We start from the raw sequence: 26,686 nt of genomic DNA on the forward strand, positions 1-26,686 counted from the left end.
CTGAGACAATAATATATCCATTGGAAACCACAAGCTTACTCATTTTGAACAACTTTGTGAAGGCAGATGATATCTCTAAGTCTGGCCTCTGCTGAATGGTGGGATTGAAGGTCTCAGTGTATTATTTTGCATTTATAGTGTTGTAGCTGAGCGCCAGGTACCAGCTGTGATAACTGCCATATGAATGAATGTGTGTAAAAACAATTGTAAGAATATAACTAGAGCTTCAAGTAGTTCTGAGGCTTAGAAAAAAATAAAGGCCAGATTACAGATGTGTAGTGGGTTAACAAAAAGTCACCAGCCAAAGTCTTGCGTAGGGTCAAACAGGAGCTTTATTGTGAGTATCTACAGCATAACACAACAATACTGGTGAACAGCAAACCAAACCACTGCAGTAAGTTCAGCATATATAGGCCCCCTTATTGGAGATGAGTGAGTCTTACAACCTCCCCAGACACCAGCCAAGAATTTGAACCCTTGCATAGACCCAAACTCTTCATCGTTAAGGAATGGATGGGACTTCTTCCTGACTCACAGGAGGATAACCCTTTCTTTAGATGTAGCAGTTTCTCACCCTGCCACAAGATGTAATATGTAGCAGCTTGAAAACCTGCTATTTAGCAGTCTGTAACGCTCAGTACTGAATCAAGTGGACACATGTCCACTTAGCTACTTACAGGTGATGTTGATAGGAGCATTTCACAGACAGTCTGAATCTTTGTCAATAACGTTTACTTTAAGAAAAGGCAATTAAAACCAAGAGCATAAACTGTAAGGGGGGAATTCAATTGGCCGCATTACTTCCAAAAGTAACGCGGCCTGCACATTATTACCATTAGTATGGTAATTTTTAATGCTGATTTTTGCTCCCCCCTCTAACGGGGGAATTCAATTGGCCGCGTTAAATCCGAAAGTAGCGTGTGAAATTAAATTCCCCACTAAGATTTATCAGAAAAACATCCAAGGTCAATAACAGGAGATAACAGGAGAACCAGTAAACAGGAGATGAGACAACAGGAGCACTGGAATATCGAATAGTAAAATGTGAGCTTAATATTCTGGTAACTACGTTGAGCAGTTGAACTCCTTATAAAGGCACTGGATCTACCACCTGGCATGGCTTTATGCTAGTTAACCCCTTTTCATCCATATGGCTTTCATATTTCCAGATCCTGAAAGATAACTTCTTCTTGTCCAAAACTAGTTTCAGATCCTGACAACGGCTTAGTTAAAAAGTATAGTGGAATAGTACTAAAGATCAATAACAGCCTGGAGAACTCCTTGAATTCTAACCTTGTTGTTGAGCCCCACTTGTTGCCAGCAAGCTTTTGAATTTCTTTTTTCAACTTATTGTTAGGTTATGGTTATTTTATTTTATGTTGCTTGTTCTCTAACAGCTCGGTTCTGTTGCCCGAGGAAGTTAGTTTTGTTGTTCTCACTGAAGGAGTTTATATTCTGGTAAAAGCCAATAAGGCTTAATTACTAATTTTTTTATGGTAGGAACGGATCCTTTTAAATCTTGTGTGCACCTCAACTTTTGCTGACTCAGCAGTTCATCTTTCAGTTTTCTTCTGGGTTTGGAGTAGCTGTTAAAGAGTCTTCCAGGGCCGGTTGTAGTGAAGCAAAGCGGTAATCACCATCTTGGGACTGTGTTGTTGAGGTCAGGAAATTGTCAAAGGACTTCCTGTGTGGCAGATTTCTCTTATTCCTCATTTTAGTCAGGAAGTAAGAAAAAGTGAGAAATAGTATAGGCATTATTTAAAAAAAAAATGTATACAAGATATATTGTCAGTGTCTGGCATGGATGGTATAGTCATAATATACCCTTCCTAGTGGTTGCACAACCTCAGGTGCTATGTCCTCTTCACAAGTGAGCAAATCTTACTAGGTGCATTTTATACATTTACATTTATTTAGCCCAATAGTTGGTGATCAAATATTTGTTTGTTTGTGCCCCTGATACTGGACTGTGGAACGCCTCTGAATCTATTTTACTAGCTCTGATCTTGGTCTATGTGTTTACTATCATCACTGTCTTTCTTCCTCTGTTTAGTTAGCTGCTACCTAGTAAAGCTAGTTCTGGCGACTGTACCTAGTGGGACTCCCACAGTGAGGCTCATTGCAGGCATTCAGTAGTATATATATATCTATATATGATTAGTAGAATTGGAAGCAGGATTGCTTTAACACAGTATCCTATTGTTTTATTATTATTATTATAATTATTATTATTATTATTATTATTAATAATAATAATAATAATAATAATAATAATAATAATAATAATAATAAAAAATAATAATAATAATAATAATAATATATACTTTTAAACTGATGATCCGTGAAGTAGATTGAAAAAATGTATATATTTATTATATTTGTAACTTGGGTTTCTAGCGCTGTAAGTTTTTTCCGTTTGCTATTCAATAGTATATAGCATTAACATAAAATTATCCACATGGTATACTAGATATTTGTTCCAGAAACGCTTACTATTATGCTTATACTAATCAGTTTCCTTTCTTTCCTGTTGGCATCTGCTACTTACTGACATTGGCCCCATTATGACAAATTCATTATCATTAGAGTAGTGTAGAAAGTAGTGTTGCTGCCTCTGTGCCTTGGGAAAACATGGAAACATAGTTGCAAAAGTTAATTTCTATTTGCTGACAGTAATCTAGACAAACCTTTAATTGGTGTTCTAAAGACAACAATACAGCTGTATGTTGGAATTACGCGGTCCAATTTAAATCAATTATTGTACATTTTTTCTCACTTCCAAGAAATCTTATGGATGGGGTACAGTGTCCAGAGGGTGGCAATGAGAATACAGCACAAGAACATGGAACACCAAACACTAGAAATGTACAAGAGGTTCAGCACTGTTTCCTAAAGGAGTCACCCAATTGTGTGAGAGACCGTCTGTCTACATCTAACTATTGTCACACACCTGCCATGAACAGATCCAACGGACAATTACCTCCCCATGGAAGTGATATACATCAGCATCCAAAATGTTGTCATTGCAACCACCAAGAGCGCAATTTAAGCTACACAGCACCACAACTACCAGGTCATGAAGATAGGAGAACACTTTGTTCCCATCAATCTACTGTCAATCTTTCTACTGACACTTCACATCAGACCACAGATTGCATGTGGAAGCAGTGGGGAAATAACCAGAAGGCAACACAACCAATGCAACGTCATGTAGTGACTGTAAGGTAACTATGCTTTAAAATGGCATTTTATGTCATAATAATAATTTTTCTTCAAGCCTAATTTGATATGCTGCCACAGATGTCTTCCATACTAAATTTATGAAATTATTAGTATGGTTTTTTTTTACTATAACACTTAAAAACAGACCATTGTTGTACTTAAGTGATCTGACTTGTGTTATTGGCAGTACTGCAGACATTAACTATCACTGTTAGCTCTATCTTTATAGCAGATTTATGGGATCGCTATCTATACATTTGCATGTACATTATTCCAGGTACACAAACTGCAGGAGAAATGGAAATATGTAGACAAAATAGGGATGCTGTTGTCGAATAACATTGAACTTTTTTATATATTTGTTTTTCTTCATAATTTGCATCTATTTCTTATTTTGTCTCACACCAATGTTGTTGGTATTTAAAGAAATCTTGAAGGCTTAGCATTCTCTCAAACATGCTTTATTTCTCTTTGTTGATATCAGGGATTAACTATTGTTTATCTGTTATTCTTTTGCAAGACATGATAAAGCATTCAGGATGCCAAAAAGGTATGACATTTCCATTCATATTTATTTTTTATGTGTGTTAAAATGCACCAAGCTAAATGAGAAAGAATGCTGAAAAACGGGAGATTAGTAGCTCAGTATTGAACAACCAGCCACTCCTAACAAAACAGGATAGGATAAATAGGATACAATTTATGTAATAAAAAGATAATCCAATCGCTCATCCAATAAATTGGACAAATTAAATGATAACTACTATTAAAGTATTTCACAAAGATATAGTGGTGCAAAGCTATCTACTGTGTCCCACACCTCTCCCATGTCTCACATACACATACATTAACATAAGGGAACACAAAGACATACACACACACATGTCAAGGTGTATCCAGTACCTTGTTGAATCCATGCCACGAAGAATTCAAGCTGTTCTTGGGGGGATGGTCTTCAGAATACCATTGTTGTACCATGGTTATCTGAGTCACTTTCCTGTCAGCTTCAACCAGCCCTTCCATTGTGATCTGACCTCTCTCATCAACCACTGAACTGTAGCTCACTGAGGGCCTGATCCAGTAAGCAACATAAATGCTGATATGTGCCGTATTTTGCGTTAAATCATTCTGTGCATGCCCAGAAATTGACAATATGCCAGAGAACACAAGTGTATGCAAAGGACACTTATGACATCCTACGATTTCATGGGTGGAACTGGGCAGGGAATGGGCATGTCTCTAAGGCTCTAAGGTACAAGTTTTTCGGTCATATCCATTTTGCCAGCTACAGGTCAGGTGTAAGTGCCAAGTGATAGTGATGACGGTCACATATGCATGCTAGAACATGGGTTTTCAATCACAAGCAACTGTAAAATGCATTATATGTACAGAACACATTAATAACATCTTGATAAATGTATTTCATGGGGAGGGGGTGAAAAAAATATTTTTTTAAATTTTTTATTATTAATGAACATATTATTTACAGGTGAGAATAATTCAATACTTTCTTTTCTGTGCAGTCTACTGGGACTTTATAGTCCACATATGTATTGTACGTATCATGCACAGTGAATCTGTCAGATCAGAGTGTACCTAGACCCGTATTCAACAAGAGTCATTTCTTCAGATCCATTTGTAGTTGAATACAGACAGGCATATGTTCAAACTATGTCTGTTTGTAAAACAAAATCACAATCAATTTTCTTGCTTTAATGAATCAGGCCTTGGATGATTTTTGTTTTGTGAACCATATTCTGTAAACTCTAAAGACTGTTGGGACTGATTCATTAAGGGACGCATACTTACAGTAATGGGCAGTGTATACGCATGTCTGAAATCAACAATGAGCGGATCTGAAGATACATGTGGTGATAAATACGGGTGTAGGTCTGCTCTGTTCTACTGGAATCATAGGCTATAGTAAGTGTCCTTTGTACTTGAAAATGACTTGGACATTGTTGCGTTCTGTGGCGTATGATCCGGTTCTGGGCATACGCAGAGTAATTGTGTGGATTATACGTACAAAATCACCATTTACGTCCCTTAATGAATCAGGTCCTGTGGTATGTGAGAATCCCAGAAGATCAGCAGTTTATGAGATACACTAACAGCTCTGACTGGCACCAACAATCATGTCATTCAAAGTCACTTAGAACACATTTCTTCCCCATTCTGGGGTTTGGTGATATAAGTATTGACAATCAGATGTACCTGCTAAAATGGTCACTGAGAGTGTATATATGTGTGTGTGTGTGTGAGTGTGTGTGTAATATAGTTCACAGTGTCATTGCGTATAGCAAATTCTACTATTATACATTTGTTTACTCATTAAATACAGACACATTGTATTAAGTCAATGTAACTTCATATTTATTCAAGATTCAAGAATCTTTTTAAACATATTTATCAGAAGGTAATGTAATCAGATCACAAATTACTGAATGGAAAATAGTCAAATCTGAGAATATACCATAGAGTGTTCCTAGATATATGTATAAATAATGCAAATATATAAAAAGCATGTTGCATGTATTTTCATAAAAGTACTGAAATGTATACTTTACATTTATTTTATGAAAGATTTCCTATTGTGAAGACAACTACATAAAGTTCACTTTTAAAAAATCAAAACAAATTCTTTTATACTTATTTGTAGTACCATATGTAGCATCTAATAGCGACATCTTATTACATTACTTTTTGTCACATTCACAGATGTGCACTACACTATTTAAAATAAATGTATATTGCTCCAGGGAATCATTACTTTTATGCTGTTATTGTACAGAAGTCATTATAGATTAAAGTAAAATATTTATGTAATTGTCTTATTGTGATTTACTTACAGTTATTCTCAGCTGATAACTGACTGGCCATTACCCATCTTGGCAATCTGTTTGCTTCTTATGCTGGTGTGTACTTTGGCAGGGCTCCTGGTTGGACAAATGCCAGACTTTTCCAACCCTTTGATGGTGAGCTTTCGACATTTGCAAAGCACCTATGTTACAGACTTAAGGAAAAAACAGACATATCTGAGAAATGACAGGGCATAGATCAAAACAACAGTGTAGGCTCCTATTAAAATCATATGCATTAAAACAACCTTTGATTAGCAGGGCAGTCTGTGTTTAGTTTAGCAGTTTAGTTATAACAAGTAAAAATGATAAGTATGGTTTGCATACAGTAGTATAGTGTGGGCCTAAATGATTAGGGAGAGCAAAGAAAAAAAGAAAAAGTAACTTTGCTCCTGAACAAACCATGTTATAATGCAAGGGGTGTAAATTAGTTTATTATTTTGCACATAAGTTAAAAACTGGCTGTTTTTTCACTTAGCACACAGATACTTGATAGCTTTATTTTTACACTAAAATTTAAAGTTGATCTAGGACATGCCTTACCTCAACTATAAATCTGCCCCCACAACTTAAATTTACCCCCCCCCCCTCCAATGCAACATGGTTTTGCCCAGGTGCAAAGTTACTCCATTTTTTATGCTTTACTCTCTTTATTGATTCAGGCCCTGTATCTCAAATGTAAGTATAAGTATTTTGCTCATTTTAAATTTCAGCTAGGCAGCTAGAAATGGACGAGTGGAATAACAGGCTTGTCCAACACAAACAGAAGTCAAGGGCACATTTTCAAACACACGATGTAGGTCAGGTAAACACCTTCATGAATTTCATTATTAAAATGCTTTCAATTTCTCATCTCCTATCTCATTTGTCATGAACTATTCTCTCTCTATAGCAGGGTTTTGAACCCAGGGATACAGAAATTGGGAAGAAGTTAACAACCTGGAAAAATATACAGAGCAACACTGGCTACAGAAAGGCATTGTCTGTCTATCCTCATGGTGAGAAGAACAGGTATAACATTAGTGTTATGGATAGATCTCAATTGGACCATCTGCTTTCATTCATTTCACACAGCTCGTGATCTACGGGTTCTAATCATAGACAGACCAGGCTACAGATGCTGCAGCTTAAAACAAATCATTAGAGTTAATAAAAACGCTGGCAGTTTGGTTAAGGGAACCTCCATTCACCAATAAAAAAATGTCAGAATGTGACAAACATTCTACTGAGTGCAATAGATGTTGTATTATGTTATTGCCAGGTTCCTTTTATCAATTTGTAGCTATACTTTGGATTCTAATGTTTGTTAACACAACACTGTCACAAACATTGATGAGTCAAGTACAGTATCTATAAACTTGTATCTCAAGTGGTAACAACACCAAAATTATATATTTTTTTAGATTATAGTTTGAATTGCTTTGTATATTAAACACTGACATGTGTCATAGGGAATATTGTCCCTTTAATTTTACACCTGTTTCTCCAGTATGAAGCAGACCACAATAGTGGCCTCATTTAAAGCTGGAGGCATTTTTTGGTCCAAATGTGCTTGTAAAAATGTTGTAGTAAAAAAAACATACGTGTATATGTTGAGTCATATGTATCTCAAAGTACAACTCAAAACATAGCAATATTTCTGCACCAGTCATAATAATGAGTATCCCTGTGTCCCATTATAATGTAGAGATACGGAATGATAGTGTAGTAGCTAGCCAACCACTCTTTTGGCACCCTCATATAACACGTAGACAGCTGGAGGTCATGGTGTAATCTCTAGGGATTTAGGGCCTGATTCATTAAGGAAAGCTAAGCAAAAAATTGAGTTTTGTGCAAGTCTGTTACTGTGACCTGTGCAAGCACTGATACAATCACCAGCGCTGGACTGATCCCATTGCCAGTCTACTTCTTGCATTGATCCCAACCAAAGTACCCTTCTTTGAACATTTGCAATGATCCTATAGCCACAAGAGCAGAGGGTGGGGCTTATCCTGGCTCCTATGGATAATCTTAGTGCGGTACCCACTATGGGTAGAGCTTAGCATGATACATAGAAGAGAGTGGAGCTTAGCATTGGCGCTGCGGAGCACTGTAGCGCCTTACAAATCTACGATAATAATAATTTGCAAGGCCCAAGGCTTATGAGGAACTAGCAAAAAGTATAGCTTATGTCATTGTGAGTGGTAGTTTGATACCTGTGGTGCCAGCAAGGGGTGGAGCTTAGCGTGGACCTACATTACAGGAGAGAAAGTTGCTGAGATTGGAAGTACGAGTGCAAACAGAGGGGTAGCTTAACGAATTATAAAGTATGTGTGTATCTAGTGCAGTGTGTGTATTTGTGTTTTGGTGCAGTATGTGTGTATCAGGAAGGGAACAGAGGGCTGTTTCTCACTCTATGTAGTAAAGGTGTTAATGATTTCAATAATGAACTAAGGAATACACAATATAAGACATGGCAAACTTTTTTTTTGTTTTAAACTAAAAATAACAAATGTGACTGATGATTGTGATGAAGGAAGAGTGTTAGGCAGCTCGCTAATGCTACCAACATGATTCTATGACTAGCAGGACTATAGGAAGGAGAGATGTAAACAATCAGGACAAACTTTGCATCTTCTCCTTGGGTCTTACCATCCTTGTGAATTGTTTCTCTAACTGAAATGAGAAGATAACAGTTAAGGAGATACATCTTATGAACAGAATGTATGATATTAATTAATTGTATAAATGAAGAAATGTTGGAATCCGATCTAAGCTTCTCATCCAACAGAAATATACGCAATTCAAAATGTGTGACTTATTAGCAAAAATTAAAAGGTTTCCAAAACTCCCTTGTTGTCCGAGTTGAAATAATAAAGATATTAGGTGAGTCAGTAATGACTTTAAAAAAAGACTGTAAATACTGTAATGTTCATCTAGGCAGCTTTCACAATAAACCATAATGATGTGAAAACCTAGTATTTTAGACATCAGCCAAGATTACATCACAGGAAACCTATTATTAAAGATGGCTCCTGCAAATGTTACCAAATACATTTCTTTTTCTTTACTTCTGTGAAAGAGCAGATCTCTTTGACCTTGAGCTCCATACACCAAAAGCTAGACTTACTACTGCTTCCAATATAAAATAAACAAGTACAGTTTTAAGTAAAATTTTAAGGAAATTGCAAATGTAACATCGATATGGTCATATGGATCTTACAAGAATCACTCATGTTGTAATATTTTAATGTTTTGCTATATGTTGTCAGTTTGGATGACCTTGATATCAGCAGAAGGAATGAGAAGCTATTTCAAGTAACCAGAAGAGACACTCGATACCGTAGGATGGTGGAACAAAAAGATGGTGTAGATGGATTTTTCTGTGGTCCTCCAGGCAAGTAAAATCTTTGATAATATACACATGCTTAAAGTAAATGCATAGTATAATGCATATCTGTAAACATATAAATAGAGATAAAAAGAGAATAATGCACAAAAATGTATTAAAATATTGCTTGTTAGTCAAACAATTTTTCTTCAAAAAGAGAGTTCCCTGGGCACTCCAAAACTATCAAAATATTCTAGGTGCAGTGACAGAGCCAGAACCAGATAATCCATTAGGTAATCTGGGCTCCTGGGCCCCGGATTACTATAACCTGTTTTAACAAACTGAGGGGGTATGGGGACCCAGATCAGAATCTTGCTTAGGGTAGCATGGGTTCTTAATCAGGCTCTATGCAGTGACATAAAATGCTCAGGCAAGCACATGCAGTACAAAAGAAAATGGTTTGTAATATAATTTAAACTGAAACTGTGAATTCTTAATCAGGAAGATAGAAGAAAGAAGGTCATAGAATGGATGGGGACAGTGTAATGAAGGAGGGAACAGGGTAATGAAGGAGCGGACACAGAGTAATGATGGAGTGGGCACAGTGTCATGAATGATGGCAGTGAAATGGAGGGCACATGGTGATATGGAGGGGGCACAGGGTGAAATGGAGGGGGCATAGAGTGATATGGAGGGGCACAGTGTCGTGAATGAGGGCACAGTGTAATATGGAGAAACAGTGTGATGAAGGAGGGAGCACAGTGTGATGAAGGAGGGTACACAGTGTGATGATAGAGGAGGGTGCACAGTGTGATGATGGAGGAGGGTGCACAGTGTGATGATGAAGGAGGGTGCACTTTGTGATGATGGAGGAGGGTGCACATTGTGATGATGGAGGAGGGTGCACAGTGTGATGATGGAGGAGGGTGCACAATGTGATGAATGAGGAGGATGCACCGTGTGATGATGGATGAGGATGCATCGTGTGATGATGGAGGAGGGTGCACAGTGTGATGATGGAGGAGGGTGCACAGTGTGATGATGGAGGAAGGTGCACATTGTGATGATGGAGGAGGGTGCACAGTGTGATGAACGAGGAGGGTGCACAATGTGATGAATGAGGAGGATGCACCGTGTGATGATGGATGAGGATGCATCGTGTGATGATGGAGGAGGGTGCACAATGTGATGATGGAGGAGGGTGCACAATGTGATGATGGAGGAGGGTGCACAGTGTGATGATGGAGGAGGGTGCACAATGTGATGATGGAGGAGGGTGCATCGTGTGATGATGGAGGAGGGTGCACAGTGTGATGATGGAGGAGGGTGCACATTGTGATGATGGAGGAGGGTGCACATTGTGATGATGGAGGAGGGTGCACAGTGTGATGATGGAGGAGGGTGCACATTGTGATGATGGAGGAGGGTGCACAATGTGATGATGAAGGAGGGTGCACAGTGTGATGATGGAGGAGGGTGCACAGTGTGATGATGGAGGAGGGTGCACAGTGTGATGATGGAGGAGGGTGCACATTGTGATGATGGAGGAGGGTGCACAGTGTGATGAAAGAGGAGGGTGCACAATGTGATGAATGAGGAGGATGCACCGTGTGATGATGGATGAGGATGCATTGTGTGATGATGGAGGAGGGTACACAGTGTGATGATGGAGGAGGGTGCACTGTCTGATGATGGAGAAGGGTGTACTGTGTGATGATGAAGGATGGTGTATAGTGTGATGATGAAGGAGGGGGCACAGTATAATGCAGGAGGCACAGTGTGATGAATGAGGGCAAAGTGTAATGAAAGAGGCACAGTGTGATGATGGAAGAGGGTGCACAATGTGATCATGGAGGAGGATGCACAGTGTGATCATGGAGGAGGATGCACAGTGTGATCATGGAGGAGGGTACACAGTGTGACGAAAATGGGGTCATAGTGCGATGAAGGATTGGGCACAGTTTGTTGAAGTATAGTGTGATGAAGGAGGACAGAATGTAGAGGCATAAGATTGAGTAAAGGCCAGTTAGAAGGAGGTTTCTGTAGTCAAGGCGGAAGATAATGTGGGAATGGATAAATATTTTGTTATTGTCCTGAGTAAGAAAAGGGCATATTCTGGCAAAGGACTAGATACGAAGTATACACTTAGGCCATAATTAAGGATGACACCAAGGTAGCTGACTTGGGGAACAGGAGATAATGTGATTTTTTCAACTGTGAAGGAGGCTAGAGGAGGTGCAGTGACATTAGGAGGTGGGGAAGACAATGAGCTCCATTTTGGACATGTTGAGCTTGAGGTAGCGTTGGGACATCCTGGTGGATATAGCAAAGAGGAAGTTGGACCCACGGGATAAGAGGAGAGAGGTCAGGGGAGGAGAGGTAGATTTGTGTCTTGTTATCATAGAGGTAGTAGCAGAGGCTGAGTATTAATTCACCAAGAGAAGAGGTGCTCCAACAGACAGTGGGTGGGAAGGGAAAGATGTGTCAGTAGTAGAGACACTGAGGGAACATTCAGAACTACATATAACCAACAGACCCCTTGCACAGTTGACCACTTTCTTGCCCCATTGCACAGACAGACACTTCGCATAGACAGGCCCCTTAATTGACATATTAAATAGAAAGACAATACCCCACGTGTACTTCACCAAAAGGAGAGATGGACTATATCTTCTAATAAAGCATAAGTAGCATAGTGTCATAGTTGACTATGGTTATTTAGACTATGGCTTGGGACTTCTTACAGAGATCCACAGCATCAATCCTTCCCTTCCAACAGGTTGAATTGTGGTGGCCAATACAGCAACCTAAATAACTTGTGCCACCACAGCTACAGGTCTACCCTTTTAGCATTTCACCTGGTGAAGCCTGCGGATGGGGTAGCAACGGTAATTTAGGCATATTCTTACTCGCACCTGGAAGAGATAATTGTGCTTATACCACTCCTAATTATGTAGCAGATATATACTCACTTATTTACAGCATAGCCAGAAAATAAAGAAGTGCAGATTGGGCTTGGTACAGCGATCAAACCGGTTTACTACTTACGACTGCTATGTATAGTCTGACCACTTGTGATCATTTCTAGTGTATTTTGACTCTTTCATCAAAATAATAAATCGGGGCACTGATTAGACCCAGCGTGTTGCTAACTACTGTCTGCAACACCTATCCACTTTGTAAAACCATAACCTATCAATGTGAATGGGGATTAAACGAGTCTGTATGGTGAAGTCTCCCTTTTACCCTCATAAATATTAAGATTGAGAATTTACAAGTACAGTATCATTCTTTCACCTCATTTAAAACTATTAGTATGTAACTATTTGTACTGTGCAAAAAAATATAAAAATATTCAATAACAAAATCACTATCTTTTAACCTTATTATCTAAATGGATTGTATGTTCTACAGGTAAGCTAATTGTGCTACAGCCACATTACCTATAACTAATGAGCACATGCGACCAGCTAGACTTGCTACTCTTTGTCAAGCTATTGTGCACTGCAATTTTATCTTTGATTTCTATTGGGATCAGATGCATGCAGAAAATCACATTGATTAATAGGAACAGGAATCATGTTAGGCTCTATGTTGTTAACATATTGTCGTTCAACAGAAACATGATTAAAACAATAGAAAAACAAAAACAAATAGTACATATTATTTTCCTATTTCTATATGTGCCCTATTCCACTATATTTTATAACAGTCAGATCTCTGCTAAAGACCGCCTACACTACACTGAATCCACTAGCAGAAAATGGCGGGATCTAGTCCATTTAATGCTTGACTCAGCTGTTCCAAAATAAACACTCCACAGAAAAAAATCCTGCAGTAATGACTATTTTATCTCATGAGTGATGTTCTGCACTTAGCAATCTCCTAACAAATCCATAATTAATAGCTGTGATGCTAAGACTACTCACAGCATGTTAAGGTGGATTGACTGAACACAAAGCAGAGAGCTGTTCTGTATTTTATCTGTGGGCAGTTGTTCAAACTACTCCCAAAGCCAGAAACTATTAACATAGTCTGCAGAGCAATAAAAAAGCCATTTCCTGTTCATCCATATAGTAGTGGTGACACTTCGATTTTCTCACCTTGCCATTTGGACACTTAAATAACCAGCAATGTTAGAAGACCGTCTCCACTCCTACCTCAGTGTTTTTCTTCTGACCCTTGCCAGGATTGGATCAAAGCTTCTTCCTTCCAACATGGGAGGCACTGTCTTCTGGGAGGCCTGTTGGTGACCAGGGCTGGGACAGAGGTCTTTCTTCAGAATGTAGTGAAAATGAGTAGGAGAAATAGAGAAGGCAAATTCAGTAGGAGCATGGTGGCGGGATATGAGAGATGTGTAAGAATGTGGATTAGTTGGGGGTAGATATTGAGAGAGTGGGGAGAAACAATTGATCCAGGTATTGCAGGCCAGTGGAAAAGGTGAAGACTTCTTTCCCATGCCCCTGTCTGGGATAATGGCATAGGCAACTTACACCATTTGGACACGTGGTCCGGGAAACTGACAGTTGGCTCAGTGGGTCCAGCAGCCAAACAGAGATGGCAACAGAAATCACATTGTTGATCTATGTGGGTCCAGCAGTGAAATAGAAAAGGCAACAACGACATTTGAGCTCAGTGGGTCCAGCACCTGAGATAGTAGTCTAGTAGATCATCAAAACAACCATGACTTTAGCGTAATGATACCCCTCAGTTCTACATTTATCACTATTTTCCACAGACTTTAGGTGCTTTATATTTGTGAAAATATGATATGTGAGGTAGAGCAAACAGTTGAAATAATACACAGTTATCTCATTTCTTCCTGAGGTGACTGATTTTTTTCTATATTATATGAGACACCAACCCACTACTACTTGCCCAGAGATCATAGGAAAAACATGCTGCCAAACAACACAAACTTCCTCCAGATCATTTTATCTGACAAAAAAATTGCCTATCAATTAAAAAGCTCCATTTGACCAGAACATCACAGAACTTGCAGAAAAATTTGTAGTGTCCTTCCATATCACAGAACAGGTCTTTCATTTAAATTTCCTTCCACAGCTGCCACAGTCCATGAAATGTATATATAGGGCCTGAGTCATTAAGGAGAGCAAAGCATGAAAAAGGAGTAACTTTGCACCTGGGCAAAACCATGTTGCATTGGAGGGGGAGGTAATTATAAAATGTGGGATTTATTTTTGGGGTAGGGCATGTCCTAGATCAACTTTAAATTTCAGTGTAAGAATAAAGCTATCAAGTATTTGTGTGCTAGATGAAAAAACAGCCAGTATTTAACTCATGTGCAAAATAATAAACTAATTTGAACCCCTTGAATTATAATATGGTTTGTCTTAGAGAACATTTACTCCTTTTTTTGCCTTACTTTCACTTAATGACTTTCCATGTTTCTCTTCTAAAACTTTGCTTGATGTATGTACCCTCATTCAAGATGGGACCCAAAGTGTTCCCTGTCTTCACCCGCTAAAAAGATATCATAGGACGGCCAACTTTGCCAGACCACTGTGATTCACTCCCTTATTCAAGCATTACTGTGAATTTCTAGATTAATGCTTGGTAACGTGCTTGATCTATCACCCATGTCCTTTTCCCCTCACTTTGAAACCACAGATATACCACTTAAAACAGGACTCTTGTAATGTATGATAAGTTAGGTGTTCTAGAAATGGTACTTGTAAAGGGATATAGTACAACAATCTATTTATGAAGCGGTAGTCATATTGTGGTGGAACCATCATGGCTGCAGGTGATGAAGCCACTACGGAGCACGGAGGTGATGGGGGCCCGGCAATGTCTGCCATCTCCCCTCTGAAACCCCTGCCCTGCATTCCTCCCCCCAAAGTTACCGCAGCACTCCCTGAGGTCCCTTCTCTGATCAAAGCAGAGATTTTCTTCTGATCGGTGTTAGTGCATGCTCAGAAGAGGCCAGTGAAGCTATACTGGCATTGCAGGGCAACTGTCCAAATTTTACTATGGGACCCGGCAATGCACCGTTTTGCCCCGTGTGGTGATCTAGAATTGGTGCGCAACTCAAAAATGTATAATCTGTTTTCCAGCAAAGAGCTACTCGCAACTTGTATTCATGTCCAAAACAGCAGGGAGTTTGTGGAACCTGCAAGCAATCCAATCTATGTGCCGCATAGAAAAAGAGAAGGTGAGAAACACGAGAAACACATAAAACTGCCCTTAAACAGAAGGATTTAATATAAACTGCATACTATATGCACGAATATTAATAAAGAAAGACCAGATTTGCATTTAAATAGAGTCAATCTTTTTCCCCACTCAAGGCATCAATGGCAATTTTATCATTATTTAAACACATGTTTTAATTTGACCTAAGATTCATATTATTGTTAATGATGCATCTAATTTGCTTTCATTTATCTTCTTGGAGATGCACGCTTGTAGCAAGGCTCAGCTTCCAAGTATTTAAGGAAAATCTTGCATTTTTAGCAAGACCAAGCACTCTTTAGACTGCTAAGTTTATTGAATTAGGTGATTGAAATGACTAAAATGAAATACAGATGTGGCCTTCTATAAATAATCTCAAATTCCGACAAGGACCACTTGCTTCCATGACACACAGATTGACACATTCTCATGTCATACTGGACCTGATTCATTATGGAAAGTTAAGCAAAAGTAAGGCAAAACCATGTTGCATTGGAGGGGAGGCAAATTTAATATGTGATGGCAGATTTATATTTGGGGTAGGCCATGTTCTAGATCAGCTTTAAATTTCAGTGTACAAATAAGCTATTAAGTATTTGTGTGCTACATGAAAAAACAGACAGTATTTTCCTTATGTGCAAAATAATAAACTAATTTGCACCCCTTGCTTTGTCACATGGTTTTGTCAAGAAACCTTGAGAAAGAAAACTTACTACATTTTTTGCTTACCTTTCCTTAATGAATCAGGCCCACTGTCACTTGTCCAGCAAGCTACAATACACAGCACATTTGCTGCGTGGCCTATGTACCACTGTACTCTCATACCTTAATCATGGGTCCATGTGAGCAACTTGAGAAGTCCCTGGACCCCTCATATATGTGTCATGCCATGGAACACAATTACAATGACCATGACATGCATGGCAAAGGCCTGTGGAAACTGCTTGTCAACAAAAGTCTTGTTAAGACAAATAATGATGTGCAGAGGGACATAAGACAAAGCCCTTCTCACAGATAGTGCACTGTGTAATAAATTAAAAAATGATTATTTTTTTAAAAAATGGCAGCATGCCCACTACTTAACTAGTCTAGACTGCTTTACTCTATAACAGGGAGACCATGAGTGTGGGTTTCCTCTGCACTACTGAAAAGCAGCCCCAGGCTGGTCAGTGCTGGGCTGGACTATCTATGGTGAGTGCCCCTCTGCCAGAGACTACAAGTCCCAAGCTGAAAAGTGGACTGGTGCTCTTTCTGACACAACTGGGCTGTGGGGGTTGTAATTAACAAGATGGTACATTTTCCATCCCAGTGGCCCCAGTATAATAGACAGGAGTCCCTAACACCCCTGTCCATTATGTCAAAATAAATAAATAAATAAATAACATTCACATAAGGAACTTCCCACATTCCCAGTCAATCCCAAGAGGCAAGCTCAGGAAACTGCTTGTGATTGACTTTTTTTGGTATAATAGGCAATTGTCTCAATTGTCTCATCCTATTAAATTGAGACTACTGGGGGTGGAAAATTTAATCTTGTTATTTACCCCAGCCCCATAGCCTAGGGAGCTTGGAAAGAGCCCTCAGCTCGGAGCTGGTAGTCTTTGTGTGGTGGGCATGCTGTTTTTACCAAGCCCACTCCACATATGGCACCATCCCTGTACTGACCAGTCTGGGGCTGCTTCTCACTATAGTGGAGGGATGCCATACTCATGGCATCCTTCTTGTAGTGGAAAACAACCCAGGTTGTGTAGCCCTGATGGTGATGGAGGATTTGGAGAGGGACCACGTTGTCCATTTTTTTTATTAATTCTTTTATATGTTTTCAAATGCATATTCTGTCTTTTGAAGATATTCACTGTTTGCTCACCATTACCATGATTATTTCACAAAACCTTGTGTGCACTTCTTGGTATATAGTGTATGTAATGCTGAATATAACTAGATAAAGTATATACACCCAACCACTTATTTTGATTACACCCATAGAATAAAAGGTATGAGTTTTTATTACATATATTGAAAACCTTTACCTTTTTAGATTACATATATTTAGAATTAATTTCCTTTTAGAGTCAAAATAAATCTAGATATTCTTTATTCATGTTATTGTCATATAAACTATAGCTAACTATAAGGCCACCATATAGCCCCACAACTCAACCAAAAACAACCTTATAAATATGCCCCCAAATAGCATTAGTATGTCCCTAAAATGTCCCTTAATACCACCAAAGCAGCTTAATACTCAGAGTATCGAGTTCTTCTCCGAGACCAAGGCTCTGCTTATTGCCACTTGGTTCTCAATCGCAGCTGACCCTGCTACCACGTGCTGTCATTAGAATTATTATATGGTAATAATTAATTAACGTAATTAAAAAAACATAATAATAATTACACAAATGGGTTATAAACATGAGGAAAACTCTATTAAGAACAGGTGCCTTCCCTATCCAATATCTGCTTACTGTATTGAACATAACACAAGTTTACACTGTTGTAGGTGACATGCTTTGAAATTGTAAGGAGGTTGAAATGCAATATAAGGAAAAACGTTTTAACAGAAAGGGAGATAGATCTATGGAACATTCTCCCAGCAGTTGTTGCCCTGACTCATATAGTAAGTATGGGTCAGTAAGATTGTAAAGTGCACGTATATTGCTACTACTAAGGCTTAAATAAAAAATATTAAGGAAAAAACATCCCCTCCATAAGAATATAAATACACACACCAGAAAAGGTCAGACAGCTGGACCCATGGGTTCTTTTTTGCTGTGAAATTCTATATTTCTATGTAAGGGTGAATTGCAGAAACCAACATAAAGAGTATGAGAATCCATACTCCTTATCCACACAGTCTACAAACATTAAGAAAGATAAATTGTCAAATCTGAGTAATGACTGTGTTTCTGGCTTTGTTTTCTTTGCAGATCCGTTCACATTCTAGTTTCTCAGAGCTGTGTGAGCGCAATGACAACAAGGAGTGCTGTCCCAGCTGGTCTCTTGGAAACTACATATCGGTCATGTACAACCGGTCTTCTTGCATGGAGATCACACAGAGTGACATTGCTCACACACTGGCTCTTCTCCGTTCCTGCGCTCCAGATTACCACAGAGGTGCTCTCACTCCTTCCTGCATAGGGTCGAGGTCGGAGAGGGAAAAGCATTCCCAGTGTGCCAAATTGCCTGAAAAGTGTACACGATCCAGTGCTGTTTATCAGCTCCTCCATTTTCTAGTTGACAGGGATTTTCTCAGCCCCCAGACCACTGATTACCAAGTCCCATCTCTGAAGTACAGTTTGCTGTTTTTACCAGCCAAAAAAGGGTCATCAATGATGGACATTTATCTGGACAACTTGGAGTCCTGGGATCTCTTTGATAATTACACAGCAATCACTGGAATGGACTTGGGGTTAAAGCAAAAACTTTTTCAGCACTATCTTGTTTTGGATACTGTGTATCCAGTCCTGGCCATAATAGCTATTTTTCTAAGTATCTCTTTTTACCTGCGTTCCTTTTTTATCACTTTTATGGTCTTGATGTCTGTTGTTGGCTCACTGATGATTTCTTTCTTTTTTTACAAGCTGGTCTTTAGAATGACTTTCTTCCCATTTGTTAACCTCGTAGCAGTTATCATCCTCAGTAGTATCTGTGCAAATCATACTTTTGTTTTCTTTGACCTGTGGAACCTCAGCAAAATACAACACTCTGCAGCGGGGATGCTGCAATGGGTAAAACATACTATGCACCATTTTGGTTACCTTATGTTAGTATCTTGTTTGACAACTGGAGCTGCTTTCTATGCTAGCTACTTGAGCAGCATTACCTCAGTGCGTTGCTTTGCCATTTACATGGGAACCTCTGTATTAGTCAACATGACATTTATGCTAACCTGGCTTCCTGCCACCATGGTCCTTTATGAAAGATATATTTCAGTCAACTGTACTTACAAATCAGAAGATTACTGGAACAACAATGGACATAAACGGTTCTTTCTTTCTCTTTACCAAAAGCTTAGAGGTGTACAGAGTACTTTGTCTGAAACATCAAAACTTCTTTTTGAGAAGCTCCTACCCTGTGGCGTGATAAAGTTCCGATACATCTGGATTTGTTGGTTTGCTGCCTTAGCAGCAGGTGGTGGTTATATTGCTTGTATGAACCCCAAACTAAAACTGCCATCTTCAGTCGTATCTTCTGTTCAAATGTTTCGGCTGAGCCATCCCTTTGAGAGATATGATGCCGAATACTGCCACCAGTTCATGTTTGAACATCAAGAACACGGAGAAGGGCAGCATATGCCAATTACACTTATATGGGGCATTATGCCTGTGGATAATGGAGACCATCTAAATCCAAAGATAAATGAAACACTTATAAAAGATAATACTTTTGCCATTCGTAATGCTGATGATCAGAGATGGCTTCTGGAGCTTTGTCATAAGGTAAAAAACCAAAGTTTTTACTATTCAGATCAGAATAAAAAGCCAAATATTTGCTTTATGGAAGATTTCCACCGGTGGATGGAAAGTCGACAATGCTCACAGAGTGACCAAAACCACAACCTTTGTTGCAACCAATTTTCATTTCCTTATGCAAGTGATTTGTTTCTTCACTGCATAAAAATGATGGTTAGAGAACAAGGAGGTGATGGGCCTGAGGCTTATGACATTGGACCCAGATTTGATGCAGAGGGTAACCTGACAGCCTTGGTGCTGGAATTTCAGACAATATATCATTATAGCTTCAATTATAGCAAAAGTAGGAAATTCTACAATACATTAAACCAATGGCTGACAAATGAACTAAAGAATGCGCCTCAAGGGCTTCAGAATGGATGGTTTACTAGCAACCTTGCTCTGTTTAACCTGCAGCATACCCTGAGTACTGAGATCATAATGATAACTGGCTTTTCTGTGGCCATTTCATTTGTGGTTCTGCTGCTTACCACTTGGAATGTCTTAATCAGTTTATTTTCGGTTGCAGCCATAGGTGGCTCAGTTCTGGTCACCGTTGGTCTCTTGGTTCTTTTGGAATGGCAGTTGAATGTAGTAGAATCCCTATTTGTTTCAGCAGCAGCTGGTCTCTCTGTTGACTTTACGGTAAATTACTGTATTTCATATCATTTATGCCCACATTCTGACCGTCTCAGCCGTGTGGCATTCTCCTTAAAACAGATGAGCTGTGCTACAGCGATGGGGGCCTCCACTATGTTTTCTACTGGGGTAATAATGCTGCCAGCAACTGTACTGGCATACAGAAAATTGGGTATATTTATTATGATGATTAAATGCATTAGCTGTGGCTTTGCCAGCTTCTTTTTTCAGTCACTTTGCTGTTTCTTTGGCCCAGAGAAGAATTGTGGACAAATACTATGGCCTTGTGCCAATGGTTTAAAGGACTCTTCTGATGATCTAAGGTCAAATGGCACATTTGTTTGTGGTGGAAATGAAAAGCAGAGTAGGCTAAGGAAAGTTCAGGAATCTAACACAGAAAATGAACAGTATGAGCTTCAGCCTCTAGCTAGGAACCTCAGTGATAGTTTTGACAATAGCACTACAACTAGCAAGCTCTCCAAACGTCCATCTATTCTATCTGAAGACATGCAGTTATCAGAGAATAAGTTCCCGAGAATGGGAACTCAGCATATTCAGAAAGACGAAGTCCAAGAATTCCAGGATAATACTGTTGGACACAAAGATTTTAGTCAGTGTACTGCTTTTCAGACCTCATCTCCCTACAGACAATGTAACTTTGCAGCTGAGAGAGAAGAGTCTGGAGAATCATTCAGACAATGCATTTGCCAGAGAATGAACAGCAAGACATGGAATGGCTCTGTGATGGATCAGGTCCATGTACATAACCCACAGTGTCAGATCCCGCCCAATAACGTGCAAAGCCCTAAAGACAGCAGTCCCATGCACCATTCTGCAGAGAGAAACATCCACATGTATGAATATTCTAGGTGCCTCTGTTCAATGGGTAGTTCTTTTGATGCCCTTGACTCAAATGAGACTTGTCTTAGTGATTTTGACCAGAGCTCTAAATTAGCTGACTCTACAAGCTGTTCCCCAGATTTTCTTGAAGCTCCTGATTCTCCCTGCCACAGTGAAAGGGGTCATTTGAATGGAAAAAGAGAAACGTTAAGACTGGCTCTAAGAGAAACAGTGTTTGATTCACCTACATCCTCAAAACAGACTAATATGTTATGGAAAATCCAGTCAAACCAAGATAGTGATCACTCAGTTGTACTACCAAACAGCAAACCAGATATGCCCGATGTTTGGATAAAGCGGACTAGTGAACAGAATTCTGGCTATGTCAGCTGAAAACCTCTTCATAACATATTCAGAAAAGAACTGAAAATTAGTTTCTAATTTTTCCTCTGCCCTTAATATGTGAAAATGGTTAGTAGTGTAGAATAGATACTTGTGTTACCTTGAGAAAGACCAATAAATGTTCTGTTGAGACAGTATTACGTACTACAGCCATATACCTTTGTCTATAAGATCAACTTACAGGGTTTTTAAGTGTTAAAGGAGTGTCAGTGTAACAAATAGAGGCTAATTTTCATTATCAGATTACCTATATGATAATTATTTATTACTTAAGTAAATGGTAGTACAATATTTGAGGGTTTTTAAGGAAAGTTAAATTACCAACTATTGGGCAAATAAAAAGTATACATCTGAAATGGGCCTGATTCATTAAGGAAATTAAGGCAAAAAATTTGTAGGTTTTCTCCTGGACAAAACCATGTTACAATGCAAGGGGTGCAAATTCATTTTACACATAACTTAAATACTCTGTTTATTCATGCAGCACACAAATACTTCATAGCTTATTTGTATACTGAAATTTAAAGTTGATCTAGGACATGCTCTACCCCAACTATAAATCTATCATCATATTTTAAATTTACCTCCCCCTCCAATGTGACATGGTTTTGCCAAGGTGCATTTTTTTTTGCTTTCCTTTCCTTAATGAATTAGGCCCAATAAGTGTACTCTCACATGCTAATTTTGTGAATAGTGCACAATAGTGAAAATTTTGAAGAAGCAATAATCAACATCTGTCCATTGTTAAAGTGATAGCAGCATATATCAATTACCAAAACAATATTTATAAAACAATATCTATCATTGACTTGTTAAATTGTTTTAGTTAATTTATGTATTTGTACAGCTTTCCATAAATGGGTTGGATATCTTCACATATCAATAGGGATAGCCCTCTCTATGACCTAACAGTACTTGGGGTTAGGCACTCCTTTAAAAAGATAAATTCAAGATGCAGCTTTAACACAAATTAAGTGAGATACAAAATCAAAATAATTAAAAAAAAAAAAAACTAGGTTTAAATCCTATCTGTCATGCGACTATGGCTATACTACAATCCTTTTAAATACCACCCTCCTCTATCATCATCATGTATTCTTTGCTCAAATGTATATTAGAATGTAATAATTGTATTATATGTCACCCTCCTTATAACACTACACTCTCTGAGGGAATTCAATTGGCCGATTTACTGCCGTACTAACAGTAATAATGCGCACTATTGCCGTAGTAACGACAATAGTCGCGCATTATTACCGTTAGTACGATAATGTTTAACACTGATTTCTGCTCGCGGCTCCGGGTAAAAATTACCGATTTAATGGTAATGGTGCTGCCGGTCACGTTACTTTTGACAGTAAAGTGGCCAATTGAATTCCCCCCTCTATATCATAAGTTTTTGCCTTTGTTTTAAGCTGGAGTTATAAAGACAAGACATTCAAAAACATAAAGTAAGCACAACTGTAAAGGGTAAATTAGCAAACATGTGGAAGCTTTTCTATTTGTGTAAATGCACCTATTTGCCTGCGTAGCACATTCATTGGTGCATGCTCACATTCTGGTTTAGAGAACTGCCCCTGGAAAACAAACAATACCTACTTATGCAAGGTTGCAGGTCCAAATTGTGGGGAAACAGTGAAAACATCAGTTAAATCCCATTCGACTACCATTTAGGTACAACCCCCTTAATCTATTTAAACTTTTACATTTTTCTTGTAAAATACTGGTTAGTTTAGCCTAATTTATATCTTAAGCTAATCGAGAGAGTGAGGCCACATAAAAACCTTTTTATACGTCACTTTTACATATTTATATAATTTTTTAGATGTGTCACTTTTGTGTGTTTGTATGTTTATTTTCTAACCTTAGTCAAAATGCACCTAGAATGTGTTTTCTCATACAAAGTGTACCTAGAAGGTTCAAAGGGTGCTTCATTGAAGGTATAGATTGACACCTGGTTTTCACCATCTCCAAGGACGTTTAATATTTAAGTCCTTTTGCTGTGTGGAATGTCACCCTAAATATGCCTTCCTCAACTTTTCAGTCTTATTTAAATCTATTCATTCTGCAAAATGAAATACAGTGAAAAGATCTGACTGGTGTCGACCTAACTTGTGCAACCAATAGTTGATACAGAGGACTCTTTATTGTTCATATCCCTGTCTTTTTGTGCAGCCACGAGGGATTATGAAGATCCCCAAATACCTTTCAAGTCACGGTAATAGTGTAATACAGTGGTTCCCAAACTGTGTGCCACGGCTCCCTGGAGTGCCACGATGATCTTACAGGGGTGCCGTGGCCAGGGCCGGTGGTAAGCAAGTGGGGGACTACTTGGTAATTATTTTGGCTTAGGGGTGCCTTGAAAAAATTATTGAGACCCTGGGGGTGCCTCGAACTGAGAAAGTTTGGGATCCACTGGTGTAATACATTCGGGACATTAATAATTATAATTTAACTCTAAGGTGCTCAACTTTACTAGGTAGAATTTCAAGCGCATATATGATCTACGTCTTATTGGTTGGTCCACCTATTGTAGGCACGTCAGACTACTTCATGCAGTTGAAATCATGCTTAAGGTTCACATGTCTAGAACATAATACACAATTATATTTCTTCCCTTCTCTTCCGTTTCTGTGCCTTGGGTTTTCTATTACTCTTTCCCTAAATACAGGAGCATTTACACAAATATAGTCACAAATGGCATATGCACTGCACCTTTTATGATGAGCCTGAATCGACATGTGTATAGTTGAATTATGCAGCTTTAATTTTAATAGGTTATGTGAAATTCAATATAATTGAGCGTTGCAATTTATTTAAATAAAACAAAACAATTGTTTTCATTACATTTAATATTTATTGTTGCAGTGCTCTTTCTCTCATAGTATTTTCATTAGTAGCATCTTATAATCTGGAAATGTTGACAGTGATTATTGCTAGCCATAAAACAAAGGTTACTTTATAATTAAAATCTCTTTTTAAGCAATAACTTACTTTAGTAAACAAACAGAGGATTGTAACTAATCAAAATAAATATTCAATATAGTGTTTTGGGATTATTTTTATCGAATGATAAAGTAGAAAGTTCAAATTTATGTTACGGCTAACAGTACTGACATGAACCCCCAAAACAGATGATAGAGGTCTTTGCCTTTAGCAGCCGCCTGTCCCTTAGTGCTAGTTATGCTCACAGGTAGTCAGATGCCCCCATGTCTTAAACTCAGCGTAGGGGGGGCTTATGTACAGATACCGTAGCTCAGGAGATGGAGGCGAGAACCAGACTTCTAAAGACAGGTGATCCCAGGCTACTAGCCGCAACTCGGTACACAGGCAGAGGTCAGGGCAACGAACAAACAATCAAAATCCAGTAAACAGGAAGAGGTCAGGGAAACGAGCAAACAATCAGAATCCAGTAAACAGGCAGAGCTCAGGGCAACGAGCAAACAATCGGAAACTAGTAATCAGGCAGAGGTCAAACAGATAGCGAAACAGGACTTTGGGCAGGTTATCCAGAGGGATAAGAAGCAGGTCAGCAAAGGAGTGACAAAAGCTAAAACCGGCAGGGAGGCTAAGCCCTCCCTGCCTAATATACATTGGGGAGCCAATCATGATGCAGGAAGCACAGATAAAGCAATCATCCTCAGGGGCTGTTTAATTAATACCGAATAGTTGCGCACACGCCCGGCTTCCTCTTATGCCGGGAAGCGGCGTTATGTTCGGGGATCGTCCGACCGTTGTCTTGACAAAGCCAACGAGCAGATGAAGTGACTTTCCGGTCGTCATGGAGACAGCCGGGATGCAGAGCCACACACGGAAGTGAGTAGCGGCGGCCCCTGGGCACCGCCGCGGCTCAAAACAATTTATTTCAATGTACACACCATATTAACTAGTGCATCTTGATCGTTTTCTAATAACTATGTCCTTTCAAAGTACGATTTTCTATTAACTATGTCCTTTCAAAGTAAGATTTAACGGTTACACTCCTGCACTAGTGTTGCAGCTTTTTTTTTTTTTTACATTATTTTAATCTCATTGAATTTTCAGTACAATAAATGAAGAAAATATAGAAGGAGGTTAAGGGAGAGTGCATATGTGTAGACCACATTGACTTTTTATGTAGGCTCAATATTTAGCACAAATGTGAGATGTAAATGTGATATTTCTTGACTAGCTTTTGTCTAAACAATTATAAATAAGAACATATTGATAGATGCTACTGTTAAAAGGTCAGCGAAGGCCAAGAAAACTGGTTATATGTTTATAGTTAATGTAGAACTGAGTTTTCTTACTCAACATGCTACCAAAACTCTTATCCATTCTCTCATCATCTCCCATCTTGACCACTGCAAGCTCCTGCTATCTGGCATTCCCGACACCCATATATCCACACTTCAATCCATCCTAAATGCTGCTGCAAGACAGATCTTCCTCTCTCACTGCTCCACATCTGCTGCACCACTTTGCAAATTCCTACACTGTGTCCTCCACAATACAATTCAAATTACTCACCCTTACATACAAAGCCCTCAACAACACTACCCCTGCATACATCTCAAATCTCATATCAAAATACTCTCCCCCTCCCACCCTCTTAGAACTACCTTTGACCTGCGCCTTGTGTTGTCTCTGGTAACCACCTCTCACTACCGCCTACAGGACTTCTCCAGTGCTGCTCCCCACTTATTGAATTCCCTACCACACTCAGTCAGGCTTTCCCACAGTCTTCAAACCATTAGGTGTTCTCTAAAAACCCATCTCTTTTTTAAAAC

At 38.9% G+C, this 26,686-nt stretch overlaps 1 protein-coding gene across 3 annotated transcripts in view; it reads left to right on the plus strand.

Annotated features, from left to right (window-relative positions):
* The window catches only part of DISP2 (dispatched RND transporter family member 2), a 48,630-nt gene extending 26,576 nt beyond the window's left edge, over positions 1 to 22,054 (plus strand). The window contains exons 2-8 of one of the 3 annotated variants that reach the window (XM_075193277.1): positions 2,784 to 3,224; positions 3,743 to 3,772; positions 6,074 to 6,197; positions 6,973 to 7,091; positions 9,332 to 9,456; positions 15,468 to 15,565; positions 18,513 to 22,054. In XM_075193277.1, the coding sequence (XP_075049378.1) occupies positions 2,784 to 3,224; positions 3,743 to 3,772; positions 6,074 to 6,197; positions 6,973 to 7,091; positions 9,332 to 9,456; positions 15,468 to 15,565; positions 18,513 to 21,908 (4,333 nt within the window). In that variant the 3' untranslated portion in view covers positions 21,909 to 22,054. Of the gene's footprint in view, positions 1 to 2,783; positions 3,225 to 3,742; positions 3,773 to 6,073; positions 6,198 to 6,972; positions 7,092 to 9,331; positions 9,457 to 15,467; positions 15,566 to 18,512 lie in introns of those variants that run through there. The other 2 variants (XM_075193278.1, XM_075193279.1) reach the window with 2 other exon arrangements.
* Positions 22,055 to 26,686: the final 4,632 nt, after the last annotated feature.

The sequence above is a fragment of the Mixophyes fleayi genome, chromosome 12 (genome assembly GCF_038048845.1).
Source record: "Mixophyes fleayi isolate aMixFle1 chromosome 12, aMixFle1.hap1, whole genome shotgun sequence".
Taxonomy (NCBI): Eukaryota; Metazoa; Chordata; class Amphibia; order Anura; family Limnodynastidae; genus Mixophyes; species Mixophyes fleayi.